This window comes from Acomys minous (genome assembly GCF_964271855.1).
Source record: "Acomys minous genome assembly, chromosome: 19".
Taxonomy (NCBI): domain Eukaryota; kingdom Metazoa; phylum Chordata; class Mammalia; order Rodentia; family Muridae; genus Acomys; species Acomys minous.
The window spans coordinates 60,919,059-60,942,362 of record NC_140499.1 but is presented as its reverse complement, the minus strand read 5'-3'; the positions used below and the strand labels follow the sequence as shown (position 1 = coordinate 60,942,362).

Below are 23,304 nucleotides of genomic sequence, written 5' to 3'. Positions count from 1 at the left end.
AGTCCAGGACAGCCAAGGCTGCACAGAGAGACCTGTGTGTACTAAAACAGACACTTCACCCGTGTGTAGGTCCAGGCTGTACAGACACTGTTTAGATTGTTGCCACTGTTCATCTCAAAATATATATGAGAGCGAGAGAGAAGGGATAAGGAAGGAAGGAAAGAAGGAAGAAGATTCACAAAAGTCAGGGCTGAAGAAACGGCTTTGCAGTTATGAGTGATTACTGTTCTTGCAGAGGGCAGGAGCTCTGTTCCCAGCACCCACAGTGGGCAGGCAGCTTGCCGTCACCTGTAACTCCAGGTCCAGGAGTCCCATGGCCTCCTCTGCCCTCTTCAAGGGCAGTACAAGGTGCATACACATTTTTGTAAAAGGCCAGGTATACCAGGCAGTAGTGGCACATGCCTTCCTTTAATCTCAGCACTTGCGAGGCAGAGGCAGGTGGGTCTCTGTGAATTCGATGCCATCCTGGTCTACAAAGAGAATTCCAGAACAGTAAGAGCTATACAGAGAAACCCTGTCTCAAAAAAACAAAAACAAAACAAAAACAACAAGAGGGTGGGCAAGGTGGGCACACAACGTTAATCCCAACACTCAGGAAGCAGAGCAGGTGGGTCTCTGTGAGTTGGAGGCCAGCCTAGTCTACAAAGTGAGTCCAGGACAACCAAACCAACCAAACCAAAATTAATAAATAATAATAATAATAATAATAATAATAATAAATAAAAAGCAAAGCAAGGGCTGGTGGGAGTGATGAGTTATGTAAACATAACATCCGAGTCCCATCCTGGGACCCATGTAAAGGTGGAAGGAGAGAACTGAAGTCACAAAATCATCCTCCGACCACCCACTGTGAGCCATGCTGTGCTTCCTGTTATAGGGCTGAGGGTGTGACTCAGTCAGTATAGCACTTGCCCAGCATATCCAAAATCCTAGTTTCCACCCCTAGGACCACAGGAAACTGGCAAGGCGGTGCATGCCTATAATCCCAGCACCTGAGAGGTGGAGGCTGGAAGATCAGGAGTTCAGGGCCATCCTTTACTACATAGAGACTTCCAAGCTAGCCTGAGCTACATAAGACCCTGTCTTGGGGCTGGAGAGATGCCTTAAAGGTTAAAAGCACTGCCTGTTCTTCCAAAGGTCCTGAATTCAATTCCCAGCAACCATGGTTTGCTGGGATTATGGTGGCTCATGATCACCTATAAAAGAGATCTGAGCCGGGCATGGTGGCACACACCTTTAATCTGAGCACTCAGGAGGCAGAGGCAGGCAGATCGCTGTGATTTCGAGGCCAGCCTGCTCTACAAAGCGAGTTGGGGATGGCCAAGGCTACACAGAGAGACTCTGTCTCGAAAAACCAAAAGAGGGAGAGAGAGAGATCTGGGGCCCTCTTCTGGTGCGGAGGTGTACATACAGGCAAAATAGTGAATAAATAATAAACAAATCTTAAAAAAAAAAAAAAAAAGAAAAAGAAAAAAGACTCAGGAGGCAGAGGCAGGCGGATCACTGTGAGTTCAAGGCCAGCCTGGTCTACAAATTGAGTCCAGGACAGTCAAGACTACACAGAGAAAAACCCTTTCTCAAAAACCAAAAAGAAATATATATATATATATATATATATATATATATATATATATATATATATATTATAAATAAAGAACGAGTGAGTGATCTAACAACTTGACTTGAAACAACACAGAGATAAAAAGTAAATAACTGCTTGCTCGCCAGGCCACAGGGGAAGAGGATGTGCTCGGTTCTGAAGAGACTTGATGAGCTGGGGTGTTAGTAGGGGGCTCCTCTTTTCTGAGGAACAGGGGAGCAGGGAGGGGACAGGAAAGCAGGACCAGGAAGAGAGGAGGGAGGAGGCTATGATCGGGATATAAAAATGAATGAATTAATTAATTAATTTAAAAAGTAAATAACTTTGTTACGTCTAAGTTACAGTAGTGAGCAGGAGGGAATAGCCCTGTAAATGTTAGTTCCCAGGAAGTTTAGGCAGGAAGATTACAAGTTTGAAGTCAGCCAAGACTTTGTCTCAAATAAAACAAAAAAGAAAAAGCACGAAGGGCTGGGCTTGGTGGCACACGCCTTTAAGCCCAGCACTTGGGAGGAACAGGCAGGAGGATCTTCATGAGTTCGAGACCAGCCTGGTCTACAAAGTGAGTCCAGGACAGCCAAGGCTACACAGAGAAACCCTGTCTCAGAAAAAGATAACAAATTTAAAAAGGGGAGGGGGCTGGAGAGATGGCTCAGTGGTTAAGAGCTCTGTCTGCTTTTCCAAAGAACCCAGGTTTAATTCCCAGCACCCACGTGCCAGCTCGAAACTGTCTAATTCCAGTTCCAGGCAACCTGACACCCTCACACCAATGCACAAAACATAAAAATAAAATTTTTTTCATAAAAGAAATAAAAGTGTTAGTCTGAGCTTGGTGGCACACACCTTTAATCCCAGCATGTGGGAGGCATAGGGAGGTGGGAGTTCTTGGAGGCCTGTATTTGATTTGCTTTGGGTTTTTTGAGACAGGGTCTCTCTGTGTAGCCCTACCTATCCTGGACTCACTTTGTAGACCAAGCTGGCCTCGAACTCACAGTGATCCAGCTGCCTCTGCCTCCAGAGTGCTGGGATTACAGGCATGCACCACCATGCCCAGTTTTCTTGGAGTCCTTTGTAGACAAGCCTGATATATAATGAGAGTTCTAGGCCAGCCAGTGCCCTAGTATAGTAAGACCCCTATCTCAAGAAACACAGTGGAAGGAAGGAAGGAAGGAAGGAAAAAAGAAAGAACAAGAAAGAAAGAAAGATAGAAAGAAAAGAAAGAAAAGGAAGTACAGAGGCTGGAGAGATGGCTCAGAGGTTAAAGGCACTGGCTACTCTTCCAGAGGACCCAGGTTCAAATCTTAGCACCTGCATGGAAGCTCACAATTGTCTTTAACTCCAAGATCTGATGCTCTCACATGCAGTCATACATGCAGGCAAAACACCAATGCACATAAAATAAAGGTAAATAAATTTTTTAAAGTTTTTATTTATTTTTTCTTTTTTGGCTTTTTTTGAGACAGGGTCTCTCTGTGTTAGCCTTGGCTGTCCTGGAGTCACTTTGTAGACTCACAGCGATCCGCCTGCCTCTGCCTCCCGAGTGCTGGGATTACAGCAGGCGTGCACCACCATGCCCAGCTTTAAAAAGTTTTTAAAAAGGAAAGGAAGTCCATAGCAGCAGTCAGCAGAGATGAAGGTATTGATGATGCTACAGGTCTTGGGACAGAAAGCATTTTTGTTTGTTTTGGTTTCGGTACTTAGAAGTTTCGTAAATATATTTTTAAGAAGCAAAGCCAGAGTTTAGGGGTGGTGGCTCATGCCTGTAATCCTTTGCACTTAAGAGGCAGGAAAAGCGTCATAAGTTGGAGGTGAGCCTGTCTACACTCCAAGTTCCAAACCAGCTAAGGCTGCACAGTCTCAAGAAACAAAAACAAAACAGAAAAAGTCCAGTGTGCGCCCGTGATCCCAGAGTTAGTGAGGCAGGGCCAGGATGACTGGACGGGCCAGCCAAGGTTACATAAGTAGCTCTATCGCAAATGAAATAACATAAAGAGATAAAATCAAAAGCAACGGGGAAATACAAAAGTGTATTCGTGACTGGTAGCCAGCTGGAAGACAGAGGGCAAGCTGCAGTTCAGACACCGAGGGCTGCAGAGCATGGACGTGCTTGCTCTGCAAGTGAGTAACTGGACTGGAGGTCAGATTCCAGCACCCCATAACCAGCCAGGCATTGCACGCACAGGCACAAGCATCTGCACATGTACACACACACACACACACACACACACACACACACACACACACACACACACACACAGTGAATTCCTTCACAGTGTGTAAAGATCAATTTTGGAATGAGATTTTGCTCATAGACGTTTGTCTGCAGCTCCTGCCTAGCCCTAGTGAATCAGACTTCTGGTCTGTAGGCTTTGGAGGAACGCCACAAGAAAGAAAAAACAAGAACCCCAAACACCGAGGCAGGGAGAATATTAAGGGGGGTGGCTTAATGAGTAGATGAAGGGAAGGAGAGGAATGTAATAACTAAGGAGGGAAGAAAGAACTAAGAAGGGAGTAAGTAAGAGGAGAAGGGGCAAAGGAGAGGCTGAGCAAAAATAGGAAGGGAAACAAGAAGAGAAAAAGACATTTCTCAGATCCACGTTAGTGCCAGCCCCTGGGTCGGGCAGCCTAATGCCTTTCTTCTGATAAATGCAACTGTGAGGCAGTTTGATTTCCGATTTGTGGGACGAGGAGATCAATCTATCAGCTGCCAAGTGAGGAAGGTGGAAAGGTGAGATTGCTCTCTATATTCTCTCAATTAAAGTGGGGGTGCCAGGGGAGGAGACACTCAGCAGTGTGGGTGGAGAAAATTAGGAGCCGGAACAGGATGGGGTCCTGCCACTTGCCAGAGAGGCTCTTTTTCTCAGCCTTTCACACACCTAAGATACTCTCACAGTAAGGGTCGATTAGAGCTCCTGGGCAGCTGGGGTGTGAGTTTGGGAGGGGCTCTTCACCCACCAGGCTTGGGGTTCTCTCTGGAATGCAGGATACTAGCTTGCAGAGCCAGGGGTTCTCCCAAGCATGGGTGTCCTCAGTGATCCTCAGATCCTGGGACCCACTCCGCAATTGTATTCCCTCATCCTGCATCCCCCGCTGCCTCTCTCTCTCTCTCTCTCTCTCTCTCTCTCTCTCTCTCTCTCTCTCTCTCTCTCACACACACACACACACACACACACACACACACACACACCTCTATTACTGGGAATTAACCCCACAGACTCCACGTGATCTACAGTGACTCCAGCACTTACTTACACTCTAGTTTCTGGGTTTTTTGTTTTTTTGTTTTTGTTTTTTTTACATAGGGTTTTTCTGTGTAGCCTTGGCTATCCTAGACTCACTTTGTAGACCAGGCTGGGCCTCAAACTCACAGCACCTGGCGTTTCTCTATTCCCTCTCAACTGCTGTTCCTATTGACGATGCCTTGTTAGAGGTCTACTGTGTCTTTCAGGGTGCCAGATGCCTAGTTTATTCCCACAAATAATCAGTTCAGTTCCAGCTCTGAGGCATGTGGGGCCCACAGAAAGTAGTTATAGCCTCCAGAAGGACACGGGGTTTATAAAGGGAGGGGACACAGATACCCAACATCAATACAGAGAGACAGACATAGAAACGAAGAAACAACTGCCACAGAAAGAGACAGGGGCAGGCTACCAAGCGTCGGGGACAGCGCATACAGACTCAGGGAACAGGACAGAGGGCCACAGAAGATAGATTCAGATGGTGTCTAATGGAGCCCGAGCCAGGTCCAGGGACAGAGAGACTCAGAAGCTGATGGAACAGAAGAGGTACAGAGTGGTTGCTGGCAGAGGAAGATCAGGAGGGGGCGTGAGGCAGTGGCCTGGCCCGGGGTCTATCTGTCATACCCGGTGGGAGGATTGGCCGCCCTGCTGCTGTGGCCGCTGCTCCTGCTGTGCTCCCAGAAGGCTGTCCAATTCCTCGAGGCTCTGTAGAAAGGGGGCTTCCTGGGAGCCTGGACATCCCGAGGACAGCAGTCTCCTCCTGAAACACACATCGCCACCACTGCTCTTGTAGCCAGTAGTCAGTGATGGGCACCAGGAACGAACAGTTCCTCAGCCCAGCCCTGTTTGCCCCCAGCCCAGCCCAGCCCTTCCTGTTAGCATTAGGCACAGCTCAGATGGCACAGTTGGGTGGCTTCGGACAAGAGCGGCCCCTGCTGGCACAATGGCAGTACTGTCCTTCAGAGGGGAAGGACAAGATGAGTTCTCCTCGTTTGATTTTTGGTGACAGCCTCTCCTCTTTCTCGGCTGTGGGGAGCCAGAGCTCCTTCCCTCTGCACCGGAAGCACAGATGTAGTGCCTGTTCGTGAAGCTGACACTGAGACACTCAGAGAAACTGTAGGCAGGCATTACGAAAGGCACTTAAGATGGGCTTGCCGGAAGGTATTGCTGCTTACCCTGTTCCCACAAAAACAGCGCTGGGACTAAGTCCCAGAGCATCTCCCTCACTCAGCAACACCGACACCCCTGCCCCCAAACCCCACGTGTCCATGCCCAAGAGGTGAAGAAAGTTGTACTACTCACCAGAGCTAAGGGCTTATCTAAGGAGACCATGCCCAAGTCAAGAGACTGCCCTTGGTGGTAGCCGGCGCTGGACTCACATTGGACCTGCGTGGACAACCCCCTTGCCCGACCTTCTCCTTTTTAACTTCCTCCATTTTGGGGAAGTGGTCAGGGATTTCCCAGGAGCTAGTGAAGACACGGTCCTCTCTCTCCCAGCCTGCTGAGTATGTGGAGAACTCTGAGCAAGGGCAGCTGCTGTCCCCAGCTAGCCAAGGTAGCCCATGTGTGTCATCTCAGTACTTAAGGTGGGTTTTAGAAGAATCAGTAATTTGAGGACCAACCTGAGCTACCTAAAACCTGGTCTCAAAAATAAACAAAAACCAACCGACAGACTAACAAAACATAAAAATCCAGCTGTTAGCCGGGCAGGTGCGGTAGCAGATCGCGGTGAGTTCAAGGGTAGCCTGGTCTACAAAGTGAGTCCAGAACAGCCAAGTCTACACAGAGAAACCCTGTCTCAAAAAACCAAAACTCGAGCAGGGCGTGGTGGCGCAGGCCTTTAATCCCAGTACTCGGGAGGCAGAGGCAGGCGGATCGCTGTGAGTTTGAGGCCAGCCTGGACTACAAAGCGAGTCTAGGACAGCCAAGACTACACAGAGAAACCCTGTCTCGAAAAACCAAAAAAAAAAAAAAGTATTTATCGGGGCTGGAGAGATGGCTCAGCGGTTAAGAGCACTGTCTGCGCTTCAAGAGGTTCTGAGTTCAATTCCCAGCAACCACATGGTGGCTCACAACCATCTGTGATGAGATCTGGTGCCCTCTTCTGGTATGCAGGCAGAACACTGTATATGTAATAAATAAATCTTTTTAAAAATATTTAAAAAAAAAAACAAACCAAAACTCCCAGCCAAGGTTAACACAGAGAGACCCTGTCTGGAAAAACCAAAAACAACAACAACAAAAACCCCCAAAACTCCAACTGTTTCAGCCTGCTGCTCTGTCCAGGGCATGGGTTTGCCATCAGGGTAGCAGAAGGGGGCAGAGAAGACACAGTACCCACTTCCGTCAAGAAGTCTCTTAAGCCGGGCACATGCCTTTAATCCCACCGCTTGAGAGGCAGAGGCAGGTGGATCTATGTGAGTTCGAGGTCAGCCTGGGCTACAGAGCGAGTTCCAAGACAGCCAGAGCTGTTACACAGAGAAACCCTGTCTCGAAAAACAACAAAAAAAAAAAAAAAAGAAAGAAAGAAAGAAAGAAAGAAAGAAAGATCTCTCTCTCTCTCTCTCTCTCTCTCTCTCTCTCTCTCTCTCTCTTTCGAGACAAGTTTTCTCTGTGTAGCCTTGGCTGTCCTGGACTCACTTTGTAGACCAGGCTGGCCTCGAACTCACAGCGATCCAACTGCCTCTGCCTCTCAAGCAGTGGGATTAAAGGCGTGCGCCACCACCGCACAGCTCTTAAAGCTCTCTGGACCTACTTCCTTCCTGTCTGAAGAGGCTGGGTAATATGATATCCAAGTGTTTGACACCACTGTACGGGGTTATGAAACTCAGATGGGACCCACTCAGTTCTCCCCTCCCCTCCTCTCCCCTGCCCCTACGACCAATGGGAAAGAGCACATGCCACTGTGGGAAGCCCTGTTACAAAAGACAGGGTCCACTCTTCCCGGGCCTTATCACAGGCGGTGCCTCTCTGGGAGAGCTTTCGACTTCTGTCATTCCTTAAAGATCCTGTCTCTCCAGGGAGATCGGAGATCGGTGGCAAGGCGGAAGCGGGTTGGAGACACCAGGATATGCCTTTAAACACATTTCCCGAGGTCCAGAGATGGGGACCAGAGGGTCGGGAGGTGCCCCTGGGGACTCACCTGCTTACTGGGTCCTGGAATTCCTTTCCAGGCCCCCAGCTGTGTCTTTTGAAGGAGTCACTGCTGTGGCTATGGGCACGGAAAGCCCCCGACCTTCTAAGGGGTGATGTGTGGAAGCCATCACTGTCTTCCTGTTTTCCCTCCCTCTCCGTCTCTTCTTCATTCTCCTGGTCCTCCAGTGGCTCTCTGGATTCAACTGCAGATGTGCAGCATTGAGTGTGGCCACCGGGCGCTGGGTCTTCACCTGCGAAGGGCTCCTCTGGGACCGATCTGTTCATGGAAGGTCCACGGAGACAGCTCTGAGTCAAGAAAAGAGAGAGAAGAGTGAGCAAGCAGGGTTCTAGAACTTTGGAGACAGGCACTATACTACAGGCCTATTCACATTCTTTAAGAGGCTGAGGCAGGGGGATGGTTCTGACTTGGGGCCAGGCTAGGCTGGCTTGCCTGCTGAGTTTTGTGCTAAGAATGAGGGCCTGCAGTGGGGCGTGGTGGCGCATGCCTTTAATCCCAGCACTCGGGAGGCAGAGGCAGGTGGATCTCTGAGTTCGAGGCCAGTCTGGTCTACAAAGCGAGTCCAGGACAGCCAAGGCTACACAGAAAAACCCTGTCTTGGAAAAACCAAAAATAAATAAATAAATAGAATGCGGGCCTGTTGTTTGTTGTTTGTTTATTGTAGTCACCCACACTTTTGTTTTAATACAGCCTGCTGTGACCACAGCTCCCCCCACCCCGAACAGCAGTTTGGAGTTCTGCTCCCTCGGGGCCTGCTCACTAAGCCATTGGATGATCCATCTCTTGGCTCAGGAGGCTACATTCCTCTAAGTCCTGAGACATAAGTAGTGACAAAAATACTAGTTCTGGGGCAGAAGGTGGTCCTGTCTACCAGTCCCAGCTGCGGGTGGGACTGGACAGCCACTGCAGCTTCCTGCCACCTCGTTGCCGAGAGTCCTTCCGAGCTACGGGACTGATGTTCGAGATCTCTTTGTAGATGTGTTGTTTCCGTTCCCCCACACTGAGTTTCTCATGTTCTAAGGCATCATCCAATGGCTGCGGGGAGGGCTGGAGAGATGGGTCAGAGGTGAAGAGCACTAGCTGCTCTGCCAGAGGTCCCGAGTTCAACCACATGGTGGCTCACAACAATCTATAATGAGATCTGATGCCCTCTTCAGGCGTTCAGGTGTACATGCAGGCACAACATAGTATACATAATAATCTTTTTGTTGTTGTTGTTTGTTTGTTTGTTTGTTTGTTTTTTGTTTTTCGAGGCAGGGTTTCTCTGTGTAGCCTTGGCTGTCCTGGACTCACTTTGTAGACCAGGCTGGCCTCGAACTCACAGTGATCCACCTGCCTCTGCCTCCCGAGTGCTGGGATTAAAGGCGTGCGCCACCATGCCCGGCTTTTTTTTTTTAATGGTTGTTGGGCCTCAGGGTTCTGGAAGGGTTTAGAGAGGAGTGAGCAAGTGCCTGAGTGGAGGTCAGATGTTTGTCCTTTTTTTTAGGTTTTCGAGACAGGGTTTCTCTGAGCAACAGTCTTGGCTATCCTGGACTCGCTTTTGTAGACCAGGCTGACCTCGAACTCACAGCAATCCGCCTGCCTCTGCCTCCGGAGTGCTGGGATTAAAGGCGTGCGCCACCATGCCCGGCCCAGCTCCAGCATCTTGTCCAGCAGGTCTGCATCTTGGGTGCGGGCACGTGGGAGGAGCTGGGTGACATCCTTCTTGGGGTTCCATGGCAGGGATTTGGCCGCTGTCTTTCAGCTTCTGCATAAACAGCACCTGGCACCCCGGTCACTTTCAGGATCTGGGTCAGCTGGTCCAGGTTAGTCCTTCCCCTTGAAGAATGTCTTTCTGGTCGTCATTTCTGCCGTGATACAGCCCACAGACCAGATGTGCGCCGTTTAGTTGTGCGTCCAGTTGAGAATTACCTCTGGGGGCCCCGTACAAGCGGGTCACCAGATAGCGGGTCATCTCGGCCTCCGCATGCCGTGCTAGCCCAAAGTGTAGCATCTTCAGCTCGGTCTTCACTCACTGCCAGGCTGCCCGGCTTCAGGTCCCTGTGGACACCACCAGCTGAGTGGATGTACTTCAGACCTTTGGGCATCTGGTACACCAAGTACTTATCCTCGCTAAATTCCATCCCCCATGATCTTCTGCAGGTCTGTCTGCGTGAAGGGCATCACCAGGTAGAAATCATGGAAGTTTCGAAGGAAGAGGTGAAGGAGAGATAAACCTGTTTTTTAGGATCCCAAGTGAGGGATTGGAACGGTCTTGTGAGAGAACAGGTGAGGTTAATCCACTAGAAGACTGACCACCTCGTGCAGGAGCTTGATTGTTGCCAGCTGAAAAGATCCTGTGAACAGACTCTGGGAGGAGATATATAAATGAGCCCAGGACTGGAGGCGGGGGTTTTTGGAGACTTGGGATAGTTTTGGCTGTTCATTGCTCCACTTCAAGATGCTCCTAGGGAGAACCGCTTGAGGGAAGGCTTCAGGGCTCTGGCTCCTGCTGAGGTTCTGGGTTCTGGTTACTCTATGTTCCAGCAGAAGAAATCCTGCAGATTGTGCCAGGAGAATCGTTCCTCAGAACTGATATCCTTACAGTTTTGTTATTGTGTCCATTAATTCTCATTTTCTATTGTTTTGGTTAGTCGGGTTATAAGTGATGTATGCTCGGTCACTAAATTGTTAATAAAATATATTGGTTAAGAAAATTGAGCCTACAAAGAGGCAGGGCTGAAGACATGCAGGAGCCCTGTGACGTTCTCATGTGCTTTGGCAGTAGGAGCTCGGGGGTAAGTGCGCTTGGTAAAGATCTCCGACTGGAAAGGCTGGCTCAGTTTCTTAATGGCCACCTTCTCTCCTGTCCGCTTGTCAATGGCCGAGCACATCACACAATACACCCCGCTGCCAACATGCATGGGGGCCAGGTAGGTCTTGGGTAGTTCCCAAGCCGTTTTGTTGATGTCCTGCTTGTAGAAATCCCTTTTCTGAGTGAGCCTCATGCTACACCCCATTGCGGCAGCCCTGTGCCCCACCCTTCCAGCTGCTGCAGTGGCTGCCTGCAGGCTCTGGGCCTGGGTGTCCCACCAAGGTCCCCTCTGTCCCCTCCGGCGCTGCGCCCGCTCCTCCCCTGCGGGGTGGCCAGACCTGTATTTTAAAATAAAAATAAAGAGGAAGAGGAGGAAGAAGAGGAAGAAGAGGAGGAGGAGAAGGAGGAGGGAGAGAAGGAAGAAGAAACTGGGTGTGGTGGCACACCCTTTTAACCCCAGCACTTGGAAGGCAGAGACAGGCTGATCTCTGTGAGTTTGAAGCCAGCCTGGTCTCTGTAGCAAGTTCCAGGCTAGCCTGAACTAGATAGTGAGATCCTATCTAGAAAGAAAGAAAGAAAGAAAGCAGAAATGGAAGCCTGGAATGGAGAAGGCTCCACAGCCAGGACGCTGAGCAGCTTCTGAGCCTCGCTTTGCTGAGGCGGAGCTGGAGAACCGCTGGCTTAGGGTCATGAGGTCAGCTGCATACCGGGCTGAGTGGAGAACTTGGCTTTTCTGGCCCTTAGTCCATGTTCTTTCCAGTTCTTTCCAGAGTCTTGCTGTGGGAGTGGTGGCCCATGCCTGTAATCTCAGTACTCAGAGGGCAGAATGGGAAAGTTGGGAGTTCAAAGCCACTGTGGGCAATTAAGTGAGTTGGAAGCCAGACCAAACTACATAGTGAGACCTTGTTTCAAAATGAAAAATTTAAAGACAAATTCTTGTTTGCTCATTATTATTCTAGTTATGGAGATCCCATATGGTAGATAGCTAAGCAGATACTGTTTCTGTCCTTAGGTGTTCATATGCGTGCGCATGCGTGTGTGTGCGCGTGCGTATAAGCATGTGTTCAGCCTAAAGCACAATCATAAATGGCTCCACAACTACCAAATGGTAAAAGAGAAAATTTACTAAAAGTCTTAGGCCAGGATGGGCAAGGTGGTCCCCACCTTTTCAATCCAGCACTCAGGAGGCAGAGGCAGATCTTTGGGCGTTCAAGACCGGCCTGGTCTACGTAGTGAGTTCCAGGACAGCAGGGCTGCATAGCGAGACCTTTTTTATAAAGGTGGAGGGGCTTTTGTCTGGTCTTCTGATGACAGAACTGGGAGATTCTGAATCGGATGCTTGAAATGAAGTGGGCAGGGTAGGAAGAAGCTGCTGTAAGCGCTGCTTTGGCTTAACTTCCCGCTTCCACCTCTCCTTGGCTGACTTCACTGGCCAGGCTGCTCACCACTGACTCCCAGCTCTGGGTACCAGGGTGAGAACGTAAAGTAGTACAGCAGGGAGCACTGTGGCTCAAAGCCGAGGCCTTGTCGTCTCCATGTATAATTGTGGTTTAGGTAGATTGGCACGCTTTCTTTCTTTCTTTCTTTTTTTCTTTCTTTCTTTTCTGAGACAGGGTTTCTCTGTGTAGCCCTAGCTGTCCTGGACTTGCTTTGTAGACCAGGCTGGCCTCAAACTCACAGAGATCTGCCTGCCTCTGCCTCCCGAGTAAGTACAGACTTCTTCTTCTTCTTCTTCTTCTTCTTCTTCTTCTTCTTCTTCTTCTTCTTCTTCTTCTTCTTCTTCTTCTTCAGAAAATATGAGCATGGCATCCCTTACAGTGGTGGTTTCAAGAAAATGACCTCCATAGGCTCACATATTTGAACTTTGGTCCCTAGTCAGTGTAATTGCTTTGGGAAAGATTAGGAGGTGTGGCCTTGTTAGAAAGAGGTGTGTCACTGAAAGTGGGCATTAAGATTAAAAAAAAAAAATGAACACCACCTGAGTATGGTGGCACTTTTTTATATCCAAGCACTCAGGAGGCAGAGATAGGTGGATCTTTGTAAGTTCAAGGCCAGCCTGGTCTACAGAGAGAGTACACAACAATCAAGGTTATACAGAGAAACCCTGTCTCAAAAAACAAAGCAAAACAAACAAACAAACAAACAACAAAAACGCAACACTAATGTCTCTTTCTCTCTGCCTCCTGCCTGTGGATAAGATGTGAGCTCTCAGCTACTGTACAGTGCCATGCCTGCTGCCTGCCTGCCTGCTGCCTGCCTGCCTGCTGCCTGCTGCCTGTCTGCCTGCCTGCCTGCTGCCTGCTGCCTGTCTGCCTGCTGCCTGCTGCCTGCTGCCAGCTGCCTGCTGCCTGCTGCCTGCTGCCAGCTGCCTGCTGCCTGCTGCCTGCTGCCTGCCTGCCTGCTGCCTGCTGCCTGCTGCCTGCTGCCTGCTGCCTGCTGCCTACTGCCTGCTGCCTGCTGCCTGCTGCCTGCTGCCTGCTGCCTGCCTACTGCCTGCTGCCTGCTGCCTGCTGCCTGCTGCCTGCTGCCTGCCTACTGCCTGCTGCCTGCTGCCTGCTGCCTGCTGCCTGCCTGCTGCCTGCTGCCTGCTGCCTGCTGCCTGCTGCCTGCTGCCTGCTGCCTACTGCCTGCTGCCTGCTGCCTGCTGCCTGCCTGCTGCCTGCCTGCTGCCTGCTGCCTGCTGCCTGCTGCCTACTGCCTGCTGCCTGCTGCCTGCTGCCTGCTGCCTGCTGCCTGCCTGCTGCCTGCTGCCTGCTGCCTGCCTGCTGCCTGCTGCCTGCTGCCTGCTGCCTGCTGCCTGCTGCCTGCTGCCTGCTGCCTGCCTACTGCCTGCTGCCTGCTGCCTGCTGCCTGCTGCCTGCCTGCTGCCTGCTGCCTGCTGCCTGCCTGCTGCCTGCTGCCTGCTGCCTGCTGCCTGCTGCCTACTGCCTGCCTGCTGCCTGCTGCCTGCTGCCTGCCTGCCTGCTGCCTGCTGCCTGCTGCCTGCTGCCTGCCTACTGCCTGCTGCCTGCTGCCTGCTGCCTGCTGCCTGCTGCCTGCCTGCTGCCTGCTGCCTGCTGCCTGCTGCCTGCTGCCTACTGCCTGCCTGCTGCCTGCTGCCTGCTGCCTGCTGCCTGCCTGCCTGCTGCCTGCTGCCTGCTGCCTGCCTACTGCCTGCTGCCTGCTGCCTGCTGCCTGCTGCCTACTGCCTGCCTGCTGCCTGCCTGCTGCCTGCTGCCTGCCTACTGCCTGCTGCCTGCTGCCTGCTGCCTGCTGCCTACTGCCTGCCTGCTGCCTGCCTGCTGCCTGCTGCCTGCTGCCTGCTGCCTGCTGCTGTGCTCCCTGCCACGACGGTCATGGACTTTAACCTCTGAAACTGTGTGCCCCAAGTAAATGCTTTCTTCTCTAAGCTGCCTTGATTATGCTGTCTCGTCACAGTTCTAGAACCATGATTAAGACACCTACCTTGCAGCGCTCAGGAGGCAGAGGCAAGAAGATCTCTGTGAGTTCAAGGCCAGCCTGATCTACAGAGTGAGTCCAGGACAGTCAAGGCAAGGCAGAGGCCAGCCTGGTCTACATGGAGAGTTAGAGGACAGCCAGGGTTACACACAGAGACCCTGTCTCTGAGAGAGAGAGAGAGAATAGCAAATATCATCCAGTCAATATAACTAACATGCTAACATGCTACGGTCACGTGCTGTTGTTACTGCTGTTATTTAGGGCTTATTGGTTTTGGTTTTTGTTTTTTTGTTTTTTTTTTTTGTTTTTGTTTTTCCGAGACAAGGTCTCACTGTGTTAGCCTTGGCTGTCCTGGACTCACTTTATAGACCAGGCTGGCCTCGAACTCACAGCGATCTGCCTGCCTCTGCCTCCTGAGTGCTGGGATTACAGGCATGCGCCACCACGACCTGCTTTAGGGCTTATTGGAATGAAGACCTAAAAGGCAGCGTAAGAGAGGAGCAGAAATAGGGATCATGTGACCGTCACCACTGTTTTATCTGAGACAGAAAGAGAGAGAAAATAAAAGGTCACAGGCTGACATGAACACCACAACACCACAGTGTTGTTGCGAAGTTATCAAGAAGAAGAGAAAAAATAGCCTGTCTGGTGCTCGGAGCCCCTGGAAAGGTGGGGTGAAGGGAGGTGTCTTTTAGGATAAGCCATGGCAAGCTGTAGCTGACAAGGCCAAAGCTGTCCTGCTAACATTTGCGGCGCTGGGTGTCAGGCCCAGGACCTCACATGTGCTAGGAGAATGCCCTACCACTCAGCGAGTTCCTAGATGTTGGGGTTTGAGAGAGGATCTCACTATGTAACCCAGGTATTTTGAGAGTTCATAGAAACTCACCTACCTCAGTCTCCAAACTACTGGAGCTATTGCTATGACAACCACACCCAGATTAAACTCACAGAGATCCACTTGCCTCTGCCTCTAGAACACTGGGATTAAAGACATATGCTACTACACCCAGCCATTTTTTTTCCCCTGAGACATGATTTCTCTGTGTGGTCCTGGCTGTCCTGAAACTATCTCTTTAACCAGGCTGGCCTTGAATTCACAGATATCTACCTGCCCCTGCCTCTCAAGTCCTGGATTAAAGGTGTGTGACATCAAGTCCCAAACAGCCATCATCATCGTTATTTTTATTATTATTTAATTATTAACCTTTATTTATATGTATATTATTGACCTTTATTTTATATGTATGGATATTCTGCCTGCCTGCATGTTGCCTTCAGAAACTAGAAGACATCAGATCCCCCTAAGTCTAGATAGATGGTTGTGAGTCACCATGTAGGTGCTAGGAATCAAATCTGGGTGTCCTAGAAGAGCAACCAGTGTTATCAGCTACTGAGCCATCCAGCCTCTTGGTTTTTTGTTTTGTTTTGTTGTTTTTTGTTTTTTGAGACAGTGTTTCTCTGTGTAGCCTTGGCTGTCCTAGACTCACTTTATAGACCAGGCTGGCCTCGAACTCACAGCAATCCGCCTGCCTCTGCCTCTCGAGTGCTGGCATTAAAGGCATGCGACACCACACCCAGCTCAGCCCCTTTGTTTTGGGACAGTGTCTCTCTATGTAGCCCAGGCTGTGCTGGAACTTGTGGTAGAACAGGATGGCCTCAAACTCACACAGATCAATCTGCCTCTGCTTCCCAAGAGCTGAAATCAAATGGGTATCCCACCGTGCCTGGCCTTTTTTTTTTTTTAATGTATTATATGTAAGTGGGCATTTTGTCCGCATGTACATCTGCATACCAGAAGGCATCAGATCCCATGGGACTATGGTGATGGCCCATTGTGAGGCACCATATGATAGCTGGGAAGGGAACTCAGGCCCTCTGAAAGAACAGCTGTGCTCTTTATCACTGAGCCACCTCCAGCACCTCCTGGCTTCTTCTTGTTGTTGTTATTATTATTATTATTACTATTATGGAGGACCACATTGTTGAGTCAGTCTTCTCCTTATCAACCTTTCCGTGGAGTATGGGGGTTGAAGTTGGCTTGCCAGGCTTGCTCAGCAGGTGCCTTTACACATGGAGCCATTTTGCTGGTCTTCCATTTCTTTGTGTAAATGTGTGAGCACATGGGTACCATAAAGCAAAAGTAGAGGTCAGAGGTCAACTTGTAGGAATCATTTCTCTCTTATCTCATGGGTCCTGGGGACAGAGCTTAGGCTTTGCAGCAAGCGCCTTTACCCTTAGTAATCTATCTGAATGGTCTTTTCTTTACTTTTAAATCACATCTTGTTTACTCTGTGTGTGTGTGTGTGTGTGTGTGTGTGTACACGTGTGTCTGTGTGTGTGTGAGAGAGAGAGTGTGTAAAGGGGTGAAAGTGTGACACAGCACAGATGTGGTGGTTTGGAAAGTGATTCTCTCCTCCTACCATGTGGGATCCAGAAATTGAACTCAGGTCATTAGGCTTGGTAGTAAGACCTGCTGAGTCATCTTACTGCTCTTTTTTTTTCCTGTCAAGGATCAATTACCAGATGAAGAGCTATATGTTGAGTTAAAAAAAAACAGATGCTGAGGCTGGACATGGTGGCGCACGCCTTTAATCCCAGCCCTTGGGAGGCAGAGGCAGGAGGATCGCTGTGAGTTCCAGGCCAGCCTGGTCTACAAAGTGAGTCCAGGACAGCCAAGGCTACACAGAGAAACCCTGTCTTGAAAAACAAACAAACAAACAAAAAGTTGGGTTGACCTACACCTGCACATACTGTGTCAACCGCCTACGTAGGTGTGCCTCTGTGTTTTCGATTGTTAGTGGCTGCACTGGCAGGGTAGCTGGTGTTGCCATCTCTATGGGCCATGCCTGCTTTCTATATGCAGCCTGTCCGTCCTCATCTGCCCAAAAGATGACTGATTCTCTGAGGTTATCAGGCTAAAAAGCAGGACGCCCGTGGTGAAGGGCGCGAAGCCCTCAGTGCGGCAGGGCAACTCAAAAAGACAGATCTGTGTTGTCCTGTTGGCTTTTTGTGGCTAGATGTGGGGTAGGATGCCCAGCGGTGAAAAGACAGAAGCAGGAAATGGAAGCAGAGACAGGAATGGAGCAGGGAGGTAAAGAAAGAGAGTTGAGGGCTAGAGAGATGGCTCAGAGGTTAAGAATGCTGCCTGTTCTTCCAAAGGTCCTGAGTTTAATTCCCAGCAATCACATGATGGCTCATAACCATCTATACTGAGATCTGGTGCCCTCTTCTGGAGGGCAGGGGCACATGCAAGTAAAACACTGTATACTTAATAAATAATTTTTAGCCGGGCGTGGTGGCGCACGCCTTTAATCCCAGCACTCGGGAGGCAGAGGCAGGTGGATCGATGTGAGTTCGAGGCCAGCCTGGTCTACAAAGCAAGCCCAGGACAGCCAAGGTTAACACAGAGAGACCCTGTCTCAAAAAAAACCCAAAAAATAAAATAAAATAAAATAAAAAATAAATAATTTTTTATTTTAAAAGAAAAAAAAAAAGAGAGCTGAGGGCTGGAGAGATGGAGGTTAAGAGCCCCAACTACTCTTCCAGAGGTCCTGAGTTCAATTCCCAGCAACCACATGGTGGCTCACAATCATCTATAATGAGATCTGGTGCCCTCTTCTGGCCTGCAGATGTACATGCAGACACAAGTTTGTATACATAATAAATAAACAATTCTTTAAAAAAAATAATAAAATAAACTCTCAAACAAGCAACAAAAATAAAAGGTGGACAGATCCTGAGGAATGACATTGAGGCTGACCTGTCCTCCATACACACAAATACACACACACACACACACACACACACACACACACACACACACAAGTTCAGGGTCATCCTCAGGTACATTGTGAGTTTGAGAACAATGTGGAATATATAGGACCATGTCTTAAAAATATATACAGAGATATATACATAATTTCCATGAAATTCAAATTTCAATATTCATAAGCTTTTTAAAAAACCTGCTCACTCATTTGCATATTGTCAGCAAAATTGATCATTATGACAGAGACCATATGGCTCACGAGCCTAAAATATTTTTTCTGGAAAAAATAGAAAAGATAGAAAAAAGCTTTAAGATCTGCTATATATCCAACCAGGTATTCTACAACGGTTTTAGGGGGACGGAAACATTGAGGACCCCAATATGCCCACTTCCTAAAACATCGCCTGGAGCACACAGAGGGAGTCAGCTTGTGAGTGTGCAGCCAGCGGACATTAACCTGGAATTGCCAGCGCCCAGACCTGCAGTAGCTTGCTCAGAGCCACCCATGCAGCTGACTGTAGGCAGCTGTGAGGTTTCACAGCTCCTCCATCACACTGTGGAGCCTGCACTGTTGTCTGAACCCAGCCCAGCAGCTCCTGAAGAGAGCAAGCGAGCTCTCCTCACACCCGACTTTAAAACCAATCAGTCAGGGCCAGGCAGGTTGGCTTGGTGGGTAAGTTTCTTGGATGCCAAAAACTCATCCCTGGGACCCACATGTTTAATTATCTATTTCTTTTTCTTGTATGTGCGTTGGTGTTCTGCCTCTATGGATGTCTGTGTGAGGGTGTCAAATCCCCTGGAGCTGGAGTTGCAGACAGTTGCTAGCTACCATGTAGGTGCTAGGATTTGAACCCCAGTCCTCTAGAAGAACCAGTAGTGTTTTTTTTGGGGGGGGGATTGTTTTGTTGTTTTTGGAGACAGGGTTTCTCTGTGTAGCCTTGGCTATCCTGGACTCGCTTTGTAGACCAGGCTGGCCTCAAATTCACAGAGGTCCGCCTGCCTCTGCCTCCTGAGTGCTGGGATTAAAAGGCATGTGTGCACCACGCTTGGCTACAGCCAGTGTTCTTAACTGCTGAGCCATCTCTCCAGCCCCATAAGGACCCACACACATGTTTTAGGAAAACCAACTCCTGGAAGTGGTCCTCTGACATCCACGTGCACCTTAGCATGTGCCCCCCAATAAATAAGTATAAATTTAAGATTGAAACAATAACAAATGACTGATGAGATGCCTCAGTGACTAAACATGCTTGTCACCTAGACTGTTGACATGAGTCAAGGACACACACACTAATAAGTCATAACATTAAAAAAAAACAACTTGAAGAAGCACTGCAGTGGTTAAGAGCACTGGCTGCTCTTGCAAAGGACCCAGGTTCAGTTCCCAGCACCCACATAGCAGCTCACAACCACTTAGGACTCTAATCCCAGGGGATCTGACAGTCTCTTCTGAATTCACTGGACACAAGGCATACAAGTGGCTCACATATGTGTTTGCAGGCAAAACATTCATACACATACAAACACACACACACTAGATAGATAGATAGACAGACAGACAGATAATGTTGAAGCAGGCCTAGTGGCACACACCTTTAATCCCAGCACTCGGGAGGCAGAGGCAGGTGGATCACTGTGAGTTCCAGGCCAGCCTGGTCTAGTTTTTGTCAACTAGACACAGGGCAGAGTCATAGAGAAGAGAAACCGAGACGTGGGCATTTTCTTGATTGGTGGTTAATTGGAGTGGGTCCAGCCCACTGGGTGGGGCACCACCTGGGCAGCCGAATGAGCGAGCCACGGGGAGCAAGTAGTGTCCTTTCATGGCCTCACTTCAAACTGTAAGACGAAAAGGACCCTTGCTTCCCCGGATTGCTTACCACTATGGCAGTTCTCACAGCAGCAGAAGCCCTAAGATACATGAGTCCCACAGTGAGAAGCCAAGTAAGAGCAGAGCTGCTTTTGGTCAGGAGGACCCCAGGACTACACTTCCTTTCTGACCCCACACACGGGACCACTCATCAAGGCCAAGGATGCTGTCTTCGCCATCAGCCTGCCTTGCCTTGGCTGTGTGCTTGCGTTCTGCAGCTCTCTCTTTCTCTGACTTTCCTGTATAATTCCCAAAATGCAAAAGTGAGAAAAAAAAATAAAGAAAGCAAGAAAGAAAGAGAGAAAAGAAAATTTAAAAAAGGGAAAGAGTAGAGAAGATCCATCATCCACCCGGCAACCGCACCGTAAACTGTAACATACGCGAAGCAAGAGAGAAGAACCCGGAAGGACCAACTTATCAATGCAAAGACCGGCAGACGCTTGTGTGGCCAAAACCCATTCACCTAGGCTGGCTTCTGTGGGGGGCTCTGAACAGGCATTGCCTTGCAGCCAAGGCCCACAGAGCAGGTACTGATTTTACTGTTAGAAAATTCCAGAAGTTCCAAGCTTCGAAGGCAGTCAAGCATCCCCAGACCCTAATCTAACCACACACACCTCTAAGTCACTGAGCAGGCATCTCAACCCCACCCTTGGCTCTAGGATACTCAGGGCTCACACGTCAGTCTGGATGGAATCTTGCTGTTTCCAAAGGCGATCATCCGCTTTGTTCTGTCGTTTGCAAATTGAATTTAGGGATTCTGCTTTTATTCTCACTTCCCCCTACCCCTGAGCTGGTAACTGTACGCTGCTTTCTCTACAGGAGCCCTCGGTACTAGTCCAGTCAGCAGCAGGTGGAAGATAAAGAAACAAAGCCCTGTGCCACCCAGCCAGTCCCCGTCACCTCCTGCCAGTCTCTCAGCAGCAGGCACTGCGGTATCTGTGCCAAAAGGGTGGGGCAAGAGAAAGTCTGAGGTTCAGAGAACCGTCCAAGGAGACTTTGGCCACTGTGACACAGGAAATTAACCCAGCAGATCCCGGGAAAGGCTAAAAGTAGTTGGTAGTGTGGGTAACTCCTACTAGCACAGGGGACGGACTAGACAGACTTTTAATAAAGGGCCTGGCTTCAGTAATGGATGAGTGGTCCAGTGAGGGTGGCCTCGGGCTTAAGAGTGAGGCCTTATGCCACGCTGTGCAGGAGCTTAACCACAATGCTATATCCCCATTTTTCCCTTTAACATTATTTTATTAAGTCATAAACATTCAAGAGATTTGTGTTTGGTGGATAAGTTATTTTTATTTTATTTATTTATTTATTTATTTTGGTCTTTTGAGACAGGGTTTCTCTGAGTAGCCTTGGCTGTCCTAGACTTGTTTTGTGCACCAGGCTGGCCTCAAACTCACAGCAACCCACCTGCCTCTGCCTCCCGAGAGCTGGGATTAAAGGCACAAGTGACATAACTAAATTCCTGGGAAAAATAAATACTTTAAGACACAAGAGGTGCTGGGGCATTTGAGCCTCCAGGTTCCCAGATCCTGTGGCCATCCTTGGTGTCCATACTGCAGGAAACATCCGGGGGACTGGGTGTGGTTGTGCACACCTTTAATCCCAACACTCCAGAGAAAGAAGTAGACAAATTGCTATGTGTTTCAGGTCAGTCTGGTCTACATAGTAAGTTCTAGGACAGCCAGAGCTACATGAGAGAGAGAGAGAGAGAGAGAGAGAGAGAGAGAGAGAGAGAGAGAGAGAGAGAGAGAGAGAGAGAGAAGCATAGCCCCAGGTGGACTGTAGCTCAGTGGTGAAGGCATCACCTACCTTACTGAGGTACTGGATCCCAGTCCCAGCACAATAAGGATAAAAATGATAGTGGGGTTTTGTTTTTCTTTTCCTATGTTTTTTTTGTTATTGTTGTTGTTGGTTGGTTGGTTGGTTGGTTTTTTTGAGACAAGGTTTCTCTGTGTAGCCCTGGCTGTCCTGGACTCACTTTGTAGACCAGGCTGGCCTCTGCCTCTGCCTCCTGAGTGCTGGGATTAAAGGCGTGTGCCACCACAGCCCAGCTTGCTTTTGCTCTTAATGACAACACAATGAAGTAAGATGTCAAGTGAACTTGACCTTGAAACCTAGTACTACAACTTACATCTTAATTGACATAGGTTAGTTATTTAAATCCTTTAAACCTTGTATTTAACACAGGGGTTGGGTATGCTAACCCTATAAGATTCTAAACATTAAAAAGGAAAGCAAAAAGGATTTTAAAACATTTGCTATACAAGTTGTGTTAATCGTTGGCCATTATGGTGAGTACTTGCTTTCCTATTTGGATACTTGTATGCAGGCACACAAACATATAGGAACACACACACACACACACACACACACACACACACACACACACACACACACACTGCCCCCTGATCATAAATGTGAATACGTTGGTGAGAGACCTATAAGTTCTTTTGCCACTTCCGGGGTGCCGAGGGGTTCCTGGACATCTCTGCCTCCTGAGGAATGTACTTTTATCAAACAGGACACAGGAAAAGGAAGAGGAAACTCACCAGACCCTGGAGACGTCCAGAAGATGGGAAACCTGTTCTTGCCCTCAGCTGGTGACTTCAATAGGGGTGTAAGTCCTTGCTTCAGGCAGCCCCTCTAGGGGTCTACCCCAGCACTTGGATGGGGGTGCCTCTCTCTTGGTCCCTCTACAGGAACTGTTCATGGTCCAGCAGTTTGCATAGGGGCCAGGGGGGCACTCACTCCAGCCCTGACCAGCTGCCTCTTCAACGGCTTAAGCCCTTCCCTTCCCCACCCCACTTCAAACACCCTAGACAGTTCTGCGGCCAGGCCTTTAACCCTTTGGGTGCCAGGCCCTGCCCTAAGTATTAAAAAAGGGTGGCCACGGGACTCAGGCTCCAGTGGTGGAAACAGGCATGGGAAACCAGGCTGGGGTCACCCTGACAGGGGGAGGATGTGGGACCCGGACCACTAGGGAACTTTTATCTTCCGTCTAACAGGGGACAGGGGAAGCCAGGGAGGGGAAAAGGGAACATCATCCCAGGGCAGGAGTCACTGGCTAGAGACCTACTTAACAGCAAAGTCTTCCCTGGGGTCAGCAGGATCCTCTGTCCTCTCTCATATTTGCCTTACAACCTGCTCTTTGGTCCCTTTAAGAGGCAGGTTACAGTAGCGGAGGAGGAGGAGGAGGAGGAGGAAAGATTGCACTTATTTGTGATGAAAGTACAAGGAGAGAGAGATTACAAAGGTAGCTGCAGATGAGGAGGGCCCCAGCTCTGACAGCAGCACAGTGACCAGCAGCTTGGCACACACATATACACGGCATGGCGTGTTTTGGTTGCCAGGCAGCAGGGTATTTGACCAGCTCCTCCACCCTTGGTAACAACTGAGGGGGTGTGGTGGACTCAACCCTCACTTCTTCCTCCAGGGCAGAGGGC

At 49.4% G+C, this 23,304-nt stretch overlaps 1 protein-coding gene and 1 pseudogene across 4 annotated transcripts in view; both read right to left on the bottom strand.

The window, feature by feature from the left end:
* ARHGEF2 (Rho/Rac guanine nucleotide exchange factor 2) overlaps positions 1 to 22,591 on the bottom strand; it is a 64,513-nt gene extending 41,922 nt beyond the window's left edge. For 2 of the 3 annotated variants that reach the window (XM_084768931.1, XM_084768930.1), the window contains exons 1-2: positions 7,979 to 8,277; positions 5,461 to 5,596 (exon numbers count right to left, since the gene is read on the bottom strand). In XM_084768931.1, coding sequence (XP_084625057.1) covers positions 5,461 to 5,596; positions 7,979 to 8,256 — 414 coding nt within the window. In that variant the 5' untranslated portion in view covers positions 8,257 to 8,277. Of the gene's footprint in view, positions 1 to 5,460; positions 5,597 to 7,978; positions 8,278 to 22,410 lie in introns of those variants that run through there. The other variant, XM_084768932.1, reaches the window with a different exon arrangement.
* Positions 8,858 to 10,977, bottom strand: LOC311589799 (mitogen-activated protein kinase 13-like; annotated as a pseudogene). Its single transcript has 3 exons — positions 10,697 to 10,977; positions 9,617 to 10,184; positions 8,858 to 9,025 (listed from the first exon to the last, which is right to left on the bottom strand). The product of its transcript is annotated as a mitogen-activated protein kinase 13-like (transcript).
* Positions 22,592 to 23,304: the final 713 nt, after the last annotated feature.